This window comes from Lynx canadensis, chromosome E1 (assembly GCF_007474595.2).
Source record: "Lynx canadensis isolate LIC74 chromosome E1, mLynCan4.pri.v2, whole genome shotgun sequence".
Taxonomy (NCBI): Eukaryota; Metazoa; Chordata; class Mammalia; order Carnivora; family Felidae; genus Lynx; species Lynx canadensis.
Window position 1 is genome coordinate 42,355,571 of NC_044316.2, and position 15,437 is coordinate 42,371,007.

General features: G+C 52.3%; 1 protein-coding gene across 3 annotated transcripts in view; it reads left to right on the forward strand.

Annotated features, from left to right (window-relative positions):
- NMT1 (N-myristoyltransferase 1) overlaps positions 1–15,437 on the forward strand; it is a 33,504-nt gene that overhangs the window by 14,454 nt on the left and 3,613 nt on the right. For all 3 annotated transcript variants that reach the window (XM_030294784.2, XM_030294787.1, XM_030294785.1), the window contains 8 exons: positions 6,662–6,780; positions 7,365–7,456; positions 8,329–8,445; positions 9,257–9,427; positions 10,230–10,338; positions 12,889–13,059; positions 13,684–13,851; positions 14,829–14,966. In XM_030294784.2, coding sequence (XP_030150644.1) covers positions 6,662–6,780; positions 7,365–7,456; positions 8,329–8,445; positions 9,257–9,427; positions 10,230–10,338; positions 12,889–13,059; positions 13,684–13,851; positions 14,829–14,966 — 1,085 coding nt within the window. The remainder of the gene's footprint in view (positions 1–6,661; positions 6,781–7,364; positions 7,457–8,328; positions 8,446–9,256; positions 9,428–10,229; positions 10,339–12,888; positions 13,060–13,683; positions 13,852–14,828; positions 14,967–15,437) is intronic.

Consider the following 15,437-nt stretch of genomic DNA (forward strand, 5'->3'; position numbering starts at 1 on the left):
TTTTTTTTAATGTTTATTTTTGAGAGAGCAAGCACAAGCAGGGGAGGGCCAGAGGGGGAAGGAGGGGACAGAGGATCTGAAGAAGGGTCTGTGCTGACAGCAGAGAGCCTGACTCGGGGCTCGAACTCACAAACCATGAGATCATGACCTGAGCTGAAGTTAGACGCTTAACAGGCACTTAACCAGGCATCCCTGGTTTGGAGCCTACTTTAAAAAAAAAAAAGGAATGGAAAAGACTAATGTTCAGGGACCTTATTATTTCACAGGAGTTCATGTTGAGAACAAATACTGATTCTTTTAGTCCATTGTCATTTACTGTAAGTCACAAAGAAAAACAGTATATTGGCACACGGTCAGTGGAGATGTGTGCCTATGGGTCTGTCTTCCCACAAAGAGTTTTACAGAGGGGCTGTCTTGTTTATCTGGGCAGATGTCTCATCCTGGGTTGGGCTGCGTCCCCAGCCTCTTCCCTTTGTCAGCCAGTGCACGCTTACCAACTGCAGGTAATTTTGACATTTGCTTAACCACAATTGTTCAACCCCTGGAAATACCCTGTGCAGGTTTGGTTGGCACTCTTTAAAACAGCTATACTGAACTCTGAAAGGGGTGGGACAGGCAGAAAATGTAAAGAGATGACATAACAGGCGAGTTAGAGATTCCTGCTGAGACCAAGCCACAGCTAACGTTGATGGCTAACTTCAGATGCTGCTGTTGACAAAAAGTTTCTGGAGTGGTTACATTACAATTCTGGGCCCGATTTCTATTTTCTCTGTGACTGAGAAAGTAAGTATGTTGAAAAAACGTGGGTTCAGATACGAAATGTAAGTGGCCTTCAGGTTGTGCATGTTACTGATTGCCTCCAGAATGTTTGGTGTGGAGGAGGGGGCAGGGGCAGGGTAGTGCCAGAGACTGGAGAGGGGAGAGGGGAAAGGGGCAGCTGGAATGGATAACGGGGGTTATCTATTCCAGAGGTGGGAAGTATGCGACACGGGGAGGTGCTACTCAAAGTGTGATCCTCAGGCCAGCAGAGTGGGCATTGCTTAAAAGCTTGTAGACATGCAGACTCTGAGGCCTCACCCCAGACCTGTGGAGTTGGAACTTGCAGGGGATTTGTGTCCACTTTGGAAGTTTCAGAAACTACTCTAGAGCAGATGCAGTTCTTGGACAGTGTAATCATAATCCAGAAGCAAGCTGAGGTGTGCCCCTCGGGGGGTGGAAAGCAAAAACACTGCCTGGATGGTGAGGAGCGGCGAATCAGCAGCGGGCATTATTCTAGAACCCTGTCCCGACCCACCTGCTTGTTTGTCAGGCTGCCCAGGTCAGCCAGGCCCCAGGCCCACTGGGTAAGCCCTCCAAGAAGGCTTTGGATCACAGCAATGCTGTTACTAGGGCATTACTAGGAACGGGTCCCAGGGACTACTCCCCACCAAGGAGCAGGAAGAATGCAGACAGCAGCACACTCCGCCTCTGAGTGAGATGCACGACAGCATTTTGTGGTGGCTGCCAGGCATCCTGGCCCAGTTTTCAGATGGGGCTTGGGGGTTTTGGTCTGGTTTTACTCTTCATTAGGAATTTGCAAATGGGTAACTTAGCTTCATTCTTCATAGACATGGAACCCGGTAAAGAGGTAAATTGAGATCCATGGACTTCTGTTCCCCATTAGTCCTGTCACACTGTGTTGTTTGCCTCAGTTTCTCCTCCTGTAAATTACAGAGAGTGCTCCAAGGGTTGTCAGAAAGTTCACGAGAAAGCCACACATTTGCTCCTGAGAGCTTCCTGACGCTTTCAGGAAGGTGGAGCGAGGTCAGCTGTATTTCTTCTGGGTGTGCCTTCTGGGCCATCTACAGTGTGGGGTGCTGGGGAAGGGCCGGTGCCCTGAGCACCTGACCAGTCTGCCTTTCAGGTCCACGGTCAGGCCCAAATGAAGGGTTCCGTTGTTTTAGTGAGTTAGCCTGGCAGAAAGCACCACATTACAGGTTTCGGTCGGTCGTGTGGCTGACATGTCAGCCTAGTTCTTCCAAGTATCCTGAGGGTAGTACGACTTACAGCTTCTTGCTGTGATTTTTTTCCCCTGAGGTGGGGCCAGTGATCATGCCTATCAAGTGTACTGTTTACTCCCCACCTTGTTGGGAGAGGTAAGATTAGGTTGTATTCCACTGAAGAGACCTGGAATTCTTGAGAAGTTTACAGCCATCCTAAGTTCACCACAAAGGGCCTTCTAAATAGCATGTTTTAGGCTGTGTGACCGTTCTGTGTTCCCAAATACAAGCATAACTCTGTTCCCAAATAAACTTTTCAGATCATGTCCTTCTACTTTTTCAAAGTCCCCACTTTCCCACTGTAGTAGAGGCATGTGGAACCCTCTCTTTTCCCCCTCATCTCCGTGGATTGGAATCTCATCACTCTTAGGTTAGTTTTAATTTTTTTTATGTATTTAATGTGTTTTAAGATTTTATTTATTAAAAAATGTATTTTTAATGTTTATTCTTTTGAGAGAGAGAGAGAGCGTGCGAGCAGGGGAGGGGCAGAAGAGAGGGAAACACAGACTCTGAAGCAGGCTCCAGACTCTGAGCTGTCAGCACAGAGCCCGACATGGGGCTGGAACTCACGAACCACGAGATCGTGACCTGAAACAAAGTTGGACACTTAACTGACTGAGCCACCCAGACGCTCCTTAAAGATTTTATTTTTAAGTAACCTTTACACCCAACGTGGGGCTAGAAGTCACAACCCCGAGATCAAGATTCTCATGCTCTACTTAGTTTTTATAAGTAGCTACCCAAGGGAGGACTTGGACTTGTACGTAGTTTCTCTGGGCTCCGAGAGAGAAACCTCCCCACTCTTACCTTCATCCATGCCCTATTCGTTTGGTTTAAAGTCTCCCAAATTTGGGGGTGCCTGGGTGGCTCAGTTAAGCGTCCAACTTTGGCTTGGGTCACGATCTTGCAGTTTGTGGGTACGAGCCCCGTGTTGGGCTCTCTGCTGTAAGCTCAGAACCCTCTTGGTATCCTCTGTCCCCCTCTCTCTTCCTGTCCCACTCACACACGAGCTCTCTCTCTCTCTCTCAAAAATGAGTAAACATTTAAAAATAAGATAAAGTCTCTCCATGCCTGGGTGGCTCAGTCGGTTAAGCGTCTGACTTCAGCTCAGGTCATGATCTCATGGTTTGTGAGTTTAAGCCCTACGTCGGCTCTGTGCTGACAGCTCAGAGCCTGGAGCCTGCTTCAGATTCTGTGTCTCATTCTCTCTGCCCCTCCCCCACTTGTGCCCTGTCTCTATCAAAAATAAATAAATGTAAAAAAAAATTAAAAAAAAAAAATAAGATAAAGTCTCCCAGATCTCACATTCTTTGTTTCCGAGTCCTTCATGGTTGCTGCATTGTGTGGTTTTGAATCTTTGATGTTGGAAGACAGAACATTGTGGGGAAAGGGTACAGAAAGAAACCCTCTGAAAATCCAGGGTTTTCTTTTTTAAAGTTTCCAGCATCCTCAGTTGGCTACTTGGTTTGGGTGGTCTAGAGATCATTGGCTGCACTCCCAGCATGCTCTGAGGCAGCCTTCCACACCGACGCAGCAGGAGGCACTCAAGAGCCCTGAGAAGCTGGAGGATAGGTCACTCCCTGCAGGTGGAAGCCTTGAAGCTAGGCTGGCAGGAGAACATTGCAGGAGGCTCTGGCCACTTCTGCGCTTCGTTGGCACCCTAGACTGTGAAGCTTTCTGAGTATTTCCTGTAACTCTGCTTTGTCAGCTATGTCTCGAAGATATCAAACAGCCTTGAGGCAACCTGGGAGAACTGGTTTGTCATTGTCGGGGGCCCTCATCTTGCTGGGTGGCAGGTGCCTGTGATGATGAGGACCTATGCTGTTGTATTCATCAGCTCCCACCCCAGAACTGGCACATTCTAGGACTCCATGAACATGTGATGAAGGAGTGAATGGAAATGCTTGTTGCTTAGAGTGCCTAGTAACCAGCATAAGTGAAAAGATTTAGCCTTTTTTTTTTTAATGTTTATTTTTGGGAGAGAGCGAGAGAGAGAGCGTGAGCAGGGGAGGGTCAAAAGAGAGAGAGGGAGACCTAATCTGAAGCGGGCTACAGGCTCTGTGCTGACACAGGGCTTAAACTCACAAGCCGTGAGTTCGTGTGACCTGAGCCCAAGTCGGATGCTTACCCGAGTAAGCCATCCAAGTGCCCCTATTTTTTTTTTAAGTAAGCTCCACACTCAGTATGGAGCTCAGTGTGGGGCTTGAACTCATGACCCAAGATCAAGAGTCAGACACTTGGGGTGCTTGAGTGGTTCATTTGGTTAAGCATCTGACTCTTGCATTTGGTTCAGGTCTTGATCTCATGGTTTTTTTGTTTGTTTGTTTTTTGTTTTGTTTTTAATTTATTTTGAGAGAGAGCTTGAGCTGTGGAGGGATGGAGAGAGAGAGAGAGAGAGAGAGAGAGAGAGAGAGAGAGAGAACGGATATCCCAAGCAGGCTCTGTAGAGTCAGCACAGAGCCCGATGTGGGGTTCGAGCCCATGAAACCCATGAGATCATGACCTGAGCTGAAATCAGGAGTTGGATGCTCAACCAACTGAGCCACCCAGGTGCCCCATGATCTCACGGTTCTTGAGTTCAAGCCCTCCATCGGGCTCTGTGCTGACAGCACGGGGAGCCTGCTTAGGGTTCTTTCTCCCTCTCTCTGCCCCTCCCCTTCTTGCACGGGCATGCTCATTCATTCTCTTTCTTTTTCTCTCTCTCTCAAAATAAATAAATATTAAAAAAAAAATCGGATGCTTAACCGACTAAGTCACCCAGGTACCCCTGAAAAGATTTAGCCTTGAGATTATTGTAGTACAGTGGGGAGGACCACCACTATCTTGTCCATGGAAATCATTTAGAAAAAAATAAGATTCTGAAGTTAGGGGCGCCTGGATCGCTCAGTTGGTTGAGTGTCCCAACTCTCGAGATCATGATCTCAGGTCATGATCCCAGGGTCCCACATTGGGCTCTGTGCTGGGCATGAAGCCTGCTTGGGATTCTCTCTCTCCCTCTGCCCCTGTCCCCAATTTGCGCTCTCCCGCAAATAAATAAAGTTTCTGGAGTTAAATGTATTTTGGAAAGGGTATAAATTCAATAGAAGGCCGGGAACATCAACCAGCACCTCAACAAGACTAGCGTAGACATCTTAGTACTTTCCAAGGGTCTAGCCCTCAACTTTGTAGCCTCCCCAAATTTTGCATGGTGGTGAATTAGAATTAGATTGACTTATATTCAATTAATTCACAAGGGCCACTTTATGAATAAATCAGAAGGCCAGTTTCTAAACTAGGGAAGAAAAATATAACCTCTTTCCCAAGCAAACCTACTGGGGAGCCTGATGTAAATAGGAGGTAGCTGGACGCTTCCTTGCTATGTGTCCTCGCTGTTGCTTGCGCTTTCCAGTTTGTGACTCTTAGCATGTTGGTAATGACTTGTTGATGAAATATTCACCAGAAGATGGGACATCTCGTGGGAACAGGGACCTTGTCTTTTCCCTGCCGTATCCCAGTGCGTGACATCCGAAGCAGGGTGTTGTTCACGAAATGTGTTGAGTGAGAGAAAGTTAGATGGTCAGTCCCAAACAGTGTTGTCCTCAGCTCATAGCCTGAGCTGGCCATTTCCGCTATCCCTGCCCCATGGGTCCGTGACTGGGGAGGGTCTGCAGCTGCCTGTTACACATTAGAATGACATGTTTGGGCCAGGGGTCTGAAAGTCAGGAAAAGCCCAAATTGAGTGCCTAGTGTGTACAGAGCCTGATGCTGGGAGCAAGCAGTGTGGGTCCCTTTTGAAGGCTCAGTTTTCAAAACACATTAAACGTTGCCTTCTTCCAGTTGTGAGTATGAATGAGCTATGAATTGTAGACACTAAATAATTCCAAGGGCCAAAATTAAGTGGTCGATTTGTTCAGGTGTCTCACATGAGTCCATTTGGGCTGTGTGCGGGTATCAGGGCTGTATCGTCTGACACCCCCAAGCGCTCCCCACACACTCCACAGAGGAGGGGTGTCCGTCCAGGGTGGGGATGTCATGTCAAGGGTAACTTCCTGGCAGCGTTGTGTGGATTCAGTGATTGAGCCTAAAGATACTCGCAGGACTCTGTAAACACTGAGGGGCCAAGTTGGCGGCAGCAGTTAACTGGCCCACGTTGCTGAAAGCCAAGGCTGGCAGGGCCAAGATTGAGCCTGGCGCCTCGATGCCATCATCTGGTTCAGCAGTGGGCCCGGTGCATTGTTGCTGTTGACACAAAAGCAGCCTTGTTGCAACTCCTTATAAATCCATCCAGGTTGATGGGCCTGAGCCAGGACCATGAGAGTTGTTTTTACACCAGCCGGGAGGCAGGAAGCCAAATTAGTCAAGATAAATGTTTGTCATTTAGTAACCGAAGGGAGATTTAAAAGAATTTCCAAAAAACCAAGCACCTTGGATCTTAGTGATTATTCTGAAGCTTTGCCACGAGTTGGCTCTCAGTTGGGGACGAAGGGTAGCTGGAAAGATGGTCTGCAGTTGCCAAGCACAGAGTGTTCTTCAGATGGAGGGCTCCTGGGGACAGGAGGAATTTGCTGCGGTCGATGTCTAAGCTGAGCCCCCGCTTGCCTCCCCCGGGAGACAGAGGGTGAGGCTCTGCGCTCTTCTTCCAGGAGAAGTGGTGAACACCCATGGCCCCGTGGAGCCTGACAAAGACAACATCCGCCAGGAGCCCTACACCCTGCCCCAGGGCTTCACCTGGGATGCCTTGGACCTGGGGGACCGCGGTGTGGTGAGTAGGCCTGGGCAGCCCGCAGTGTGGATTGAGTGCCATTTTGAGTGAGCCCTGCTGTCATACGGAGACAGCTACTACTCAAGACTTTCTCAAGGACTCTGCTGAGAGCCAATCAAAGCAGGTCGGAGCAGACACACCCCTCTCCCACCCCGGTCCCCTGTCTTTTACCTCTGGGGCCTGCCTGAGATGCCCCATTAAATAGCCCTTGGCTTCTCGGGCAGGTGGAGAGTTAAGCTCTGTAGCTCCCTAGAGTAATACCCTACTGCCATGTGTTCATTTGTCTCGTTCATCTTTTCATCTGTTACCTGTTGTAACGACGCCGTGGCTGGTTAGTTGGCTGACATTGACATTCTTGCCCTGCCCCTCTGTGTACTTGGGTCACAGCCGCTCTACTTCTCCGTGGCTCAGTTTCCTAGTACAGCTGGGGTGCTTGTTCCAAAAGAGTCCGTGCCATGCCTGGAGTGAAAAGGGTTTATGAGATGAAACATGGTTTTTGATAGTTTACCTTGTCCCTCCGAAAAGCTTTGAGCCCCAGGATGTCGGGCAGAGTGGTTCTGAGGCTGCCCCTTGTCTCTCTGCAGCTGAAAGAACTCTATGGCCTCCTGAATGAGAACTACGTGGAGGATGATGACAATATGTTCCGGTTCGACTACTCCCCGGACTTTCTGCTGTGGTGAGCTGTGAGGGGCTTCCTGGCTCGGGTGGGCGTGGGGCAGGGCCACCGCAGCGGGCCCACTTTCTCATTCTTGCTAAGAACCAGCCTTCAGACGCAAGCTAGTGTGTCTATTTTGAATCCCCACATCTGAAGGAGAGAGGGTTGCTTTCAGTGGAGCTAAGAATCAAAACCTTATTTAAGGTAGAATGACTGGGTGAGGGAGGCCTTTGTGGCATCAGTACCCAGAAGAGATTGGTGTGTTGTGTGGTGACTTTGTGTAAGAGGGGAAGGAGGGACGAGACCTACTGAGATTTCAAAAGAAAGAAAAGTCCTTTTCTATCCAGTTGCTGAGCATGCCCGGTTATATGAAAATGGCCTTGCCTGGCTGAGCCATCCAGCCTCCTGGGGCCATGTTTAGTATCCAGGAATGTAGAGGCCTGAGGCTGAAATGGAGAGGGATGACTGCCTGAAAAGGGAAGACTGGGCAGGCAGAAAGAGGGGGTGATGGTGTCCGGGGGACAGGTGGAGACCAGAGCTCTGGGTTCTCTGTGATCTGCTCCCAACCACAGGACCCACTGGAGTCTGAGCCAGTGAGGCCCGTCCTCCAGCGTAAGCTGTCATGGTGAGTGAGCACAAAGAAATTGGATCGGGTGCAAAGTCCTTAGTGTGACAGCTTGGATTGGGTGGGTAAGTAAGCCAAATGGGCTGAGCTGCAGGAAGGGGCTCTGGCTCAATCCCATGTGTGTCCCGGAGGGCTTGGCCCTATGGAGAATTTAGCTGGTAACCCCCAGGGAGGTGTAGCAGGAGCTTAGAACAGACTCAGCTATGGAGCCCAAGCAGCCTGCCCAGCCCACTGGTCAGCAGCACCATGGCCTCTGTCTCTCTTCTAGGGCTCTCCGGCCGCCTGGCTGGCTCCCCCAGTGGCACTGCGGGGTTCGAGTGGTCTCAAGTCGGAAACTGGTTGGGTTCATCAGTGCCATCCCAGCAAACATCCACATCTATGACACGTAAGCACCAGCACCACCCCCTACGCCCCACATCCCCACCATCCTGCTTGGTCTGGGAGCGAGGGAAGAAAAGCTACACGTACCTTCCACAAAAGGAAGGGTGAAGATCCCTTGAAGGGAGGGAACTCAGGTCCTGGGGATAGAAATTCATCATAGGAACCATGTCTTTTGCTCTGAGTTGTTGCTGGTTCTCTCATTTGTGCCCTGGGCTGAACGGGGTCCACCCTGAGGACCAGCGTGCTACCTGCACAGGGACTCAGTGTTTGTGCTTGCACCCGTCACGTGGTGGTGCACTTGAACAGCTTCAGAAACAGGCCGGAGCCAGTGTGACTCAACATCCAAACCCTCACGGGACCTCCGAGCTCTGCTCTTCACATTTTCCCTGGAAACATCAGAACTATCTGCTGCAGTCTTCTGGGCTTACAGGCCTCGGATTCTAGTGGGAGTCAGAACCCTTGAAATTCCAGGATAGCCCTTGACTTACTCTGAGGTGCCCTGCCAGCTAAAGGTGGGCATCCTGCTATTGGGGATCCATGAGGTAGATCCTGGTGGTGCCTTCAGATAAAGGGGTTTGCTTGAGCCCCACCTCCCATGGAAAGCGCGGTCTGCTTGAAGGGAGTGGGTTCCTTGCCTGGTGCAGCAGAGCAGCGGCGGGGTTGAGGGACTCCACATGCCAGCTGTCGGGTGCAGGTGGTGGCAGGACGCGTGCCTGAGCTGAAGGCCCCCCTCCCTACACGGTGGCTCCAGGAGCTTGAGGGAGTATCTTCCCCATTAAAAGCCTGGTCACTGGGAGTTCTCCCTTTCTCTCCAGAGAGAAGAAGATGGTGGAGATCAACTTCCTGTGTGTCCACAAGAAGCTGCGCTCCAAGAGGGTGGCTCCGGTCCTGATCCGGGAGATAACCCGGCGAGTTCACCTGGAGGGCATCTTCCAAGCTGTTTACACTGCCGGCGTGGTATTACCAAAGCCTGTTGGCACCTGCAGGTAAAGATCTCTTACAGGGTGCTCGAAGTCCGGGCGTGCCCACTCCAGCTGAGGAGCTCGTGCTTCAGACTCGCAGCGCCGGCGCTAAGTTGGTGCCCGCCCCAGAGCATGTCTCCTGTCTGATAAGGTGGCAGGTGGGCGCCCACGGGAGCCAGGTAGGGAGCACGGAAGAGTGAAGGGGGAGGTTGTAGGCACAGACGGGAGAGCGGGTGCCCTGTCCAGAGGGCTTAGCCATTCTCAGCTCCCACTGATTCCTGCCTTTTGGAGAAGGGAGGGCAGTCTGCTGGGGATTTGCTTTAGCTTTTAAGGACCAGCCCAAATCTGGATTTTGATGGTAAATGTCCAGAGGTGTTCGGTGGTTGGCTCAATTTTGTTTTGAATATTATGTGGGCCAAAGAGACATGTCGGATCCCCGTGTGAGCCAGGGACAGTCTCTGCCTCAAATTCAGACGAGAAACAGCAGGCGAAGGCAGTAGAGGAGGGAGGAGGAGGATAAACATTCCGAGACCTAGGTTTTCCATGGACTTCATTCCACAAGTGACGGTTGCTGTTCCCAGACAACTGCTGTAACAGAGAAGTGGCTTTTGAAATCAGGAAAGACAAATAGGAAATCCGGGAAGAGCTGTGGCAGGTCTGCTCTTACTGGTGGGGGGATGTTGGCGAGCCCAGCGCCGCCACTGGCGCTTATGGGGCCTTGACGGGTCTCTCACGCCACCTGCTGGCCATCTGGAGAGCTCCATGCCATCGCCCTCCTTGGGACTTGCCAGAATCCTCTGAGGACAGGACATTTGTGTCCCTACAGGTACTGGCATCGGTCCCTAAACCCTCGGAAGCTGATTGAAGTGAAGTTCTCCCACCTGAGCAGAAATATGACCATGCAGCGTACCATGAAGCTCTACCGACTGCCAGAGGCCAGTGGTGCCCTGGGGCGCTGGGCAGGGGCAAGAGAGGCCGAGGAGATCCTGGCCCTGGGCAGGAATGCAGCAAGGCTTTGGCGGGGTGATGGGAGCGGGAGCTCATCAGAAAAGTGACCCACTTCGTCGTTTCTGGATTCCAACCCTCCTGCCTCTGCTGTTTCTGTTGTCTGTAGCAAGGGTTTTATTTTAGTTTTGCTTTCTCACTTCTCCTGTGTCTGCACCTGGGCTAGCTTCCCTGTCATCTGTTGATGAGCTCAGAGAACATCTATCCTCTGTGATTTTAGCCTTAGCGAAGTATAAAGAGCAAGATGAATCTACTCACTGACCTGCAGCGCAGCCCAGAGCCCAGTATGAATACGCTCTAGGGCATCTGGTGGGCAGGGAAAGGAAGGGTGACCCCAGCCTGTGAGGGAAGCCTCGATTTCTTTCTTTTCTTTTTCTTTCTTTCTTTCTTTCTTTCTTTCTTTCTTTCTTTCTTTCTTTCTTTCTTTCTTTCTTTCTTTCTGTTTATTTTTGAGAGAGAGAGCATGAGCAGGAGAGGGGCAAAGAGAGAGGGAGACACAGAATCTGATGCAGGCTCCAGGCTCTGAGCTGTCAGCACAGAGCCCGATGTGGGGCTCAAAACCCATGAACTGTGAGATCATGACCTGAGCTGAAGTCGGACGCTCAACCGACTGAGCCACCCAGGCGCCCCTGTAAGCCTCAATTTCTAATCCCAGCCCCTCTGCGCCCCCCCTCCCCCCAACGCCCACCTCAATCCAAATTTGGCTGGTGAAGGACTAGGCAGCTTTGAGTGAGCTGGTTTTCTGCTCTGGGTCTCAGGTTACCTAGTTTCTCAATGAAAGAAATGCTGCTCCTTGCTCCCCAGTTGTGCGTGGTTTCAGGATCCCCCCCGCTCTGAAGGCCACGTGTCTTCCCACAGAGCTCTTCCATTCCGTGGCAGCACGGCCACTGGGCACCTGCAGACCAGAGGGGCACCCGCCTGGATTCATGAGCCACCAGACTGGCGTAATCACTCTGGAATTGGGCTCCTCCCGCACTGGCCCCAGGTCGACAGTGTCCAGATTTGAGAGACGGTGTAGCGCAGTTAGATACTGCCCCAAAGATCAGATTTGGGAGGGCTATGATGGAAGTCTTTCTGTTATTATGACAGACTTGTCTTGAGTTTTAGGCAGGCAAAGAGCATTCTTACAGGGGTGTCATAGCTAGAAGGGTGTCTCTGGATCTCCCCACCTGTGGGTGAGAGACCCTTTCAGTGCAGGATTGGAGGTGTCATTGTGGGAGCCACCATGTAGAAACGAGGTCAGTGAGTGTTCTCTGGAGACATCAGGATTAGCGAGAATTTGGGTGGGGAGAGATCCTCAAACTCTTTCAAAAGCAGTTTCTACACAGGGAAGCAGTTGTATCAGGCAGTCCCTGAGATACAGAAACTGTAACTCCCCCCTGCTTTCAGGCTTGGCTGACCCCACCTTTGTGTGTTGGGCCTTTGGGGATGTTCTGTCGGCACCAGTATTTACTCCGGAGCATCACATGGCTTCATTCCACTGAAGCCTTCCTTAAGAAAAAGCAGCTGTGGGGTGGGATCCTGATTTAAGATGAACTCCCAGGAGTTTGGTGCTTTTCTTCAGGATTTAACTTGCAGCAGGCCCTGCTGGAGGCCCTACTGGTGCAGGGTCCGAACAGACAGACAAAGCAGGCGTCTGGTGTGGACTCTGCCGGGCCCACGGGCTCCACCGGGCCTAGACTGGAAGCTGGTCTGTGACATGCTCTAAGTCTGCCGGAGAGAGACCAGCCCAGGAGGAGATCAGCTACAGTTCAGTGGGAGATGGCGAGGGTTCGGAAGAAAGGAGCCAAGAAAGGCTCCACTAGGCTGATGGGTAACACTGGGCTGGGCCTTCCCCAGCACATCCATGAGGGTTTTGCTCTGTCACAGCACTGTTGACATTTGAGGCTGGGTCATTTTTTGTCATGGGGAGTGGCTTGTTCATTGTAAGATGTTTAGCAGCTTCCCTGGCTCCTGCCCACTAGATGCCAGTAGTGCCCCTCCCCCTTGTGCCAACTGAAAATGTCTCAGAGTATTGTCAGATGTCCTCCGGGGCACAGTTGCCCCCATTAAGAACCACTGGGCTGGAACGACAGGACAGTCAGAACTGCCAGCTGATCCAGAGGGTGGACTGTCTTGTGCTCCATGTTAGGGAATTGAGAGCAAGGGAGGGGCGTGATGGGTTGTGTTTCCTTAAGCAGGTGGCCGGGCCATATGGATGAGCGATCAAAGCGATAGCCTCAGCCAGAGAGGGTAGCCTTCACTAGGAGGGAGAGGGCCAGAGACCCCGACAAGGCAGGACTCGGGCCTGAGTGCAGTGGGGCCGTGAGCGAGGGGCCATCGCCAGGGGTGACTGAGGATTGTCTCTTGAGCACCTGGGTGGATGGATCCAGGGTTGGGGTAGGAAAGGAGACTGTGAAGTTTTTGGTTCCTGCAGGACTTGAGAGGGAGCCAAGATGCTCACGGCACAGCTGATACTGTGTCGTCTTTCTTCATTCCAGACTCCCAAGACAGCTGGACTGCGACCAATGGAAAAAAAGGACATTCCAGTAGTGCACCAGCTCCTCACCAGGTACCTGAAGCAGTTCCACCTCACACCGGTCATGAGCCAGGAGGAAGTGGAGCACTGGTTCTACCCCCAGGAGAATATCATAGACACTTTCGTGGTGGAGGTGAGTGGGGAGGGGTGTTCCGGGCCCGGGTGAGGCATCCTCCTCGAGCGGCTAGGTTTCTCACACTCGGTGACTGAAGATCCAGCTGGTTGATGGCAGTGTTGGCATCCTAGACTTCCTTGGCCCTCCTTGCTTGGTCCTCCCTGAAGAACGGAAGTTGTAGCTTGTACTTGCTAAAATGGTGCCCTCTGGACTTGGCACGGGCCCTTCTTTCCTTTATCCTAACCCCCAGTCCCCACTGGTGACACAGTAGAAGAGAACTGGTCCCTTTTCCTCAGGTAAGCCTTCATTTCCCTGGCCGTCCGGCTTGAGGTGGTGCAGGCCGGGCATCAGGGACACCGTCTGGGGGAGCGTGAGCCGCCTGAAGTCCCTGACAGTTTGCAGGCAGGGCGAGAGCTCAGCAGGGTCAGCCCCTGGTCTGGCCTGCCTCTTGCTCCCGGCTCTGTCCTCGGGTGCCCTCGGCGGTGTGTTGTCTCCTGCCTGCACATGCTGTTTCGGTGTGCCCCCATTGTTCTGAGGGGGCAGAGCTGCCTGCGGGTGGTGTGGAAGCAATAGGAAACACTGTTCCCAGGCTGCAGGACCACCGCGCGTGCGTGACGTTGCCTTTTATTGTTTTCCCTGCAGAATGCAAACGGTGAAGTGACAGATTTCCTGAGCTTTTATACACTTCCCTCCACCATTATGAATCACCCAACCCACAAGAGTCTAAAGGCTGCTTATTCTTTCTACAACGTCCACACCCAGACCCCTCTTCTAGACCTCATGAGCGACGCCCTTGTTCTCGCCAAAATGGTGAGGAGCAGACTGGAGGGCCTGGACACGTGTGGGGAAGGGCAGTGGGAGCAGTGGTGAGCACAGCTGGCCTCCCGCTCTGCTGAGGAAGGGGCCCACCACTCCTCAGCCAGCGGCTCAAAACTAGGAGGACCCACATGAAGTGAAGGCACTGAACTCCTGATTTACTTCAGTGAGTTTCGTTCTCACGGGAGACGCTCCCAAGGAGCCTGAACAGCCAGGCCTGCTCCGGGAGTAAAGGGGTTCTCCTTACGACTTCCACAGCATGGCAATGGGGAGATTGGTCCCTGTCGTGGTGAGTCATTGGAGTGGCTGACTGTAGCACATGGGGGGAGGGGCCCAGGCTTTAAAAAAAAAAGAAAAGAAAAAAGACCCGAAGAGGTCAGCATCAGTCAGTCCTTCGTCGTGGGTCCCGCCCCAACTGAGAGCGGCCCCTGTGGGCCAGCCAGATGGTGGCCAGTCTAGTCTGTGCCCCGTGAGAACTTCTGGTCAATTTGGTGAGATTTAGGAAGCGTCTTTCTCTAGCAGTGTATCAGCGGCCCTAAAGTCATAGGGTGCACACTGAGGCCTAGTAGTTGAGGTGTCTGGGGAGTAAGGGGAAGACAGAAGTGCTGAGCAGCTGCTAGGAGCCAACTTCTCAGAGGAAGGGCTTCCGGGCTTGGTCTCCAGAGAAGACTGTGCCAATGACTAGTGTTTGGGGGAGGCAGGAGCAGTGACCCGGACGCCGAGTACACGAGTGTGCACTCGGAGGGCCAGTGAGGAGAGGCCGGGTGTGGTGGCGTTCTGAGTGTCCTGAGCGCCTCCGATGGAGAGTGGGTGCCGGCTGGAGTCTGAATTTAACGTGGATGCAGTTAGAGCTTCTGAAGGGAGATTGCTGTCCTGGCCACCTGTGCCATATGGCTTTGACATGATGGAGGCAGGAGGACGAGGCAGCTTTGATCTCTCTTCACCTGTTCTTGTTTTTCCCTGCTGTGCAGAAAGGGTTTGACGTGTTCAATGCCCTGGATCTCATGGAGAACAAAACCTTTCTGGAGAAGCTCAAGTTTGGCATAGGGGACGGCAACTTGCAGTATTACCTTTACAACTGGAAGTGCCCCAGCATGGGGGCAGAGAAGGTACGTCTGCTCTTTCAGCAGGACGGGGCCACGGGACTGGGCCCTTGTCAGCTGGCGTTCCGGGCCCTGGAAAGTCTCCTCCCTCTGAGGGCCAGACTGGCAGAGTCCACATTCCCCTTTCTGCAGCAGGTGTGAAGGTGGCAGAGGGGACAGGCCCCAGAGCCATACAAAAGCAGGAACCCTGTCTCCAGCTTCTCTCCCCACGAGATGAGCCGCCTCGGCTGGCTGGAGGCAGGGCATTCAGGACCGCTTCAGGGAACCGCAGGTCGAGCTGTCCGAGGTCAGCTGGGAGGGTTAGAGTCAGAGGATCTGGGGCGTCTCCTGTGCTGGGCTACTGCCCTCATTCCCTGCATGACCCTCAGCCCTTCCTCTGATGGCTCCAGAGGGCAGCCCGGGGCTATGGTGTCCTCAGCACTTACAGAATGCGTGACAGACCAGCTGGAGGGAGGCCTCATGACGAGTGTGGCTCAG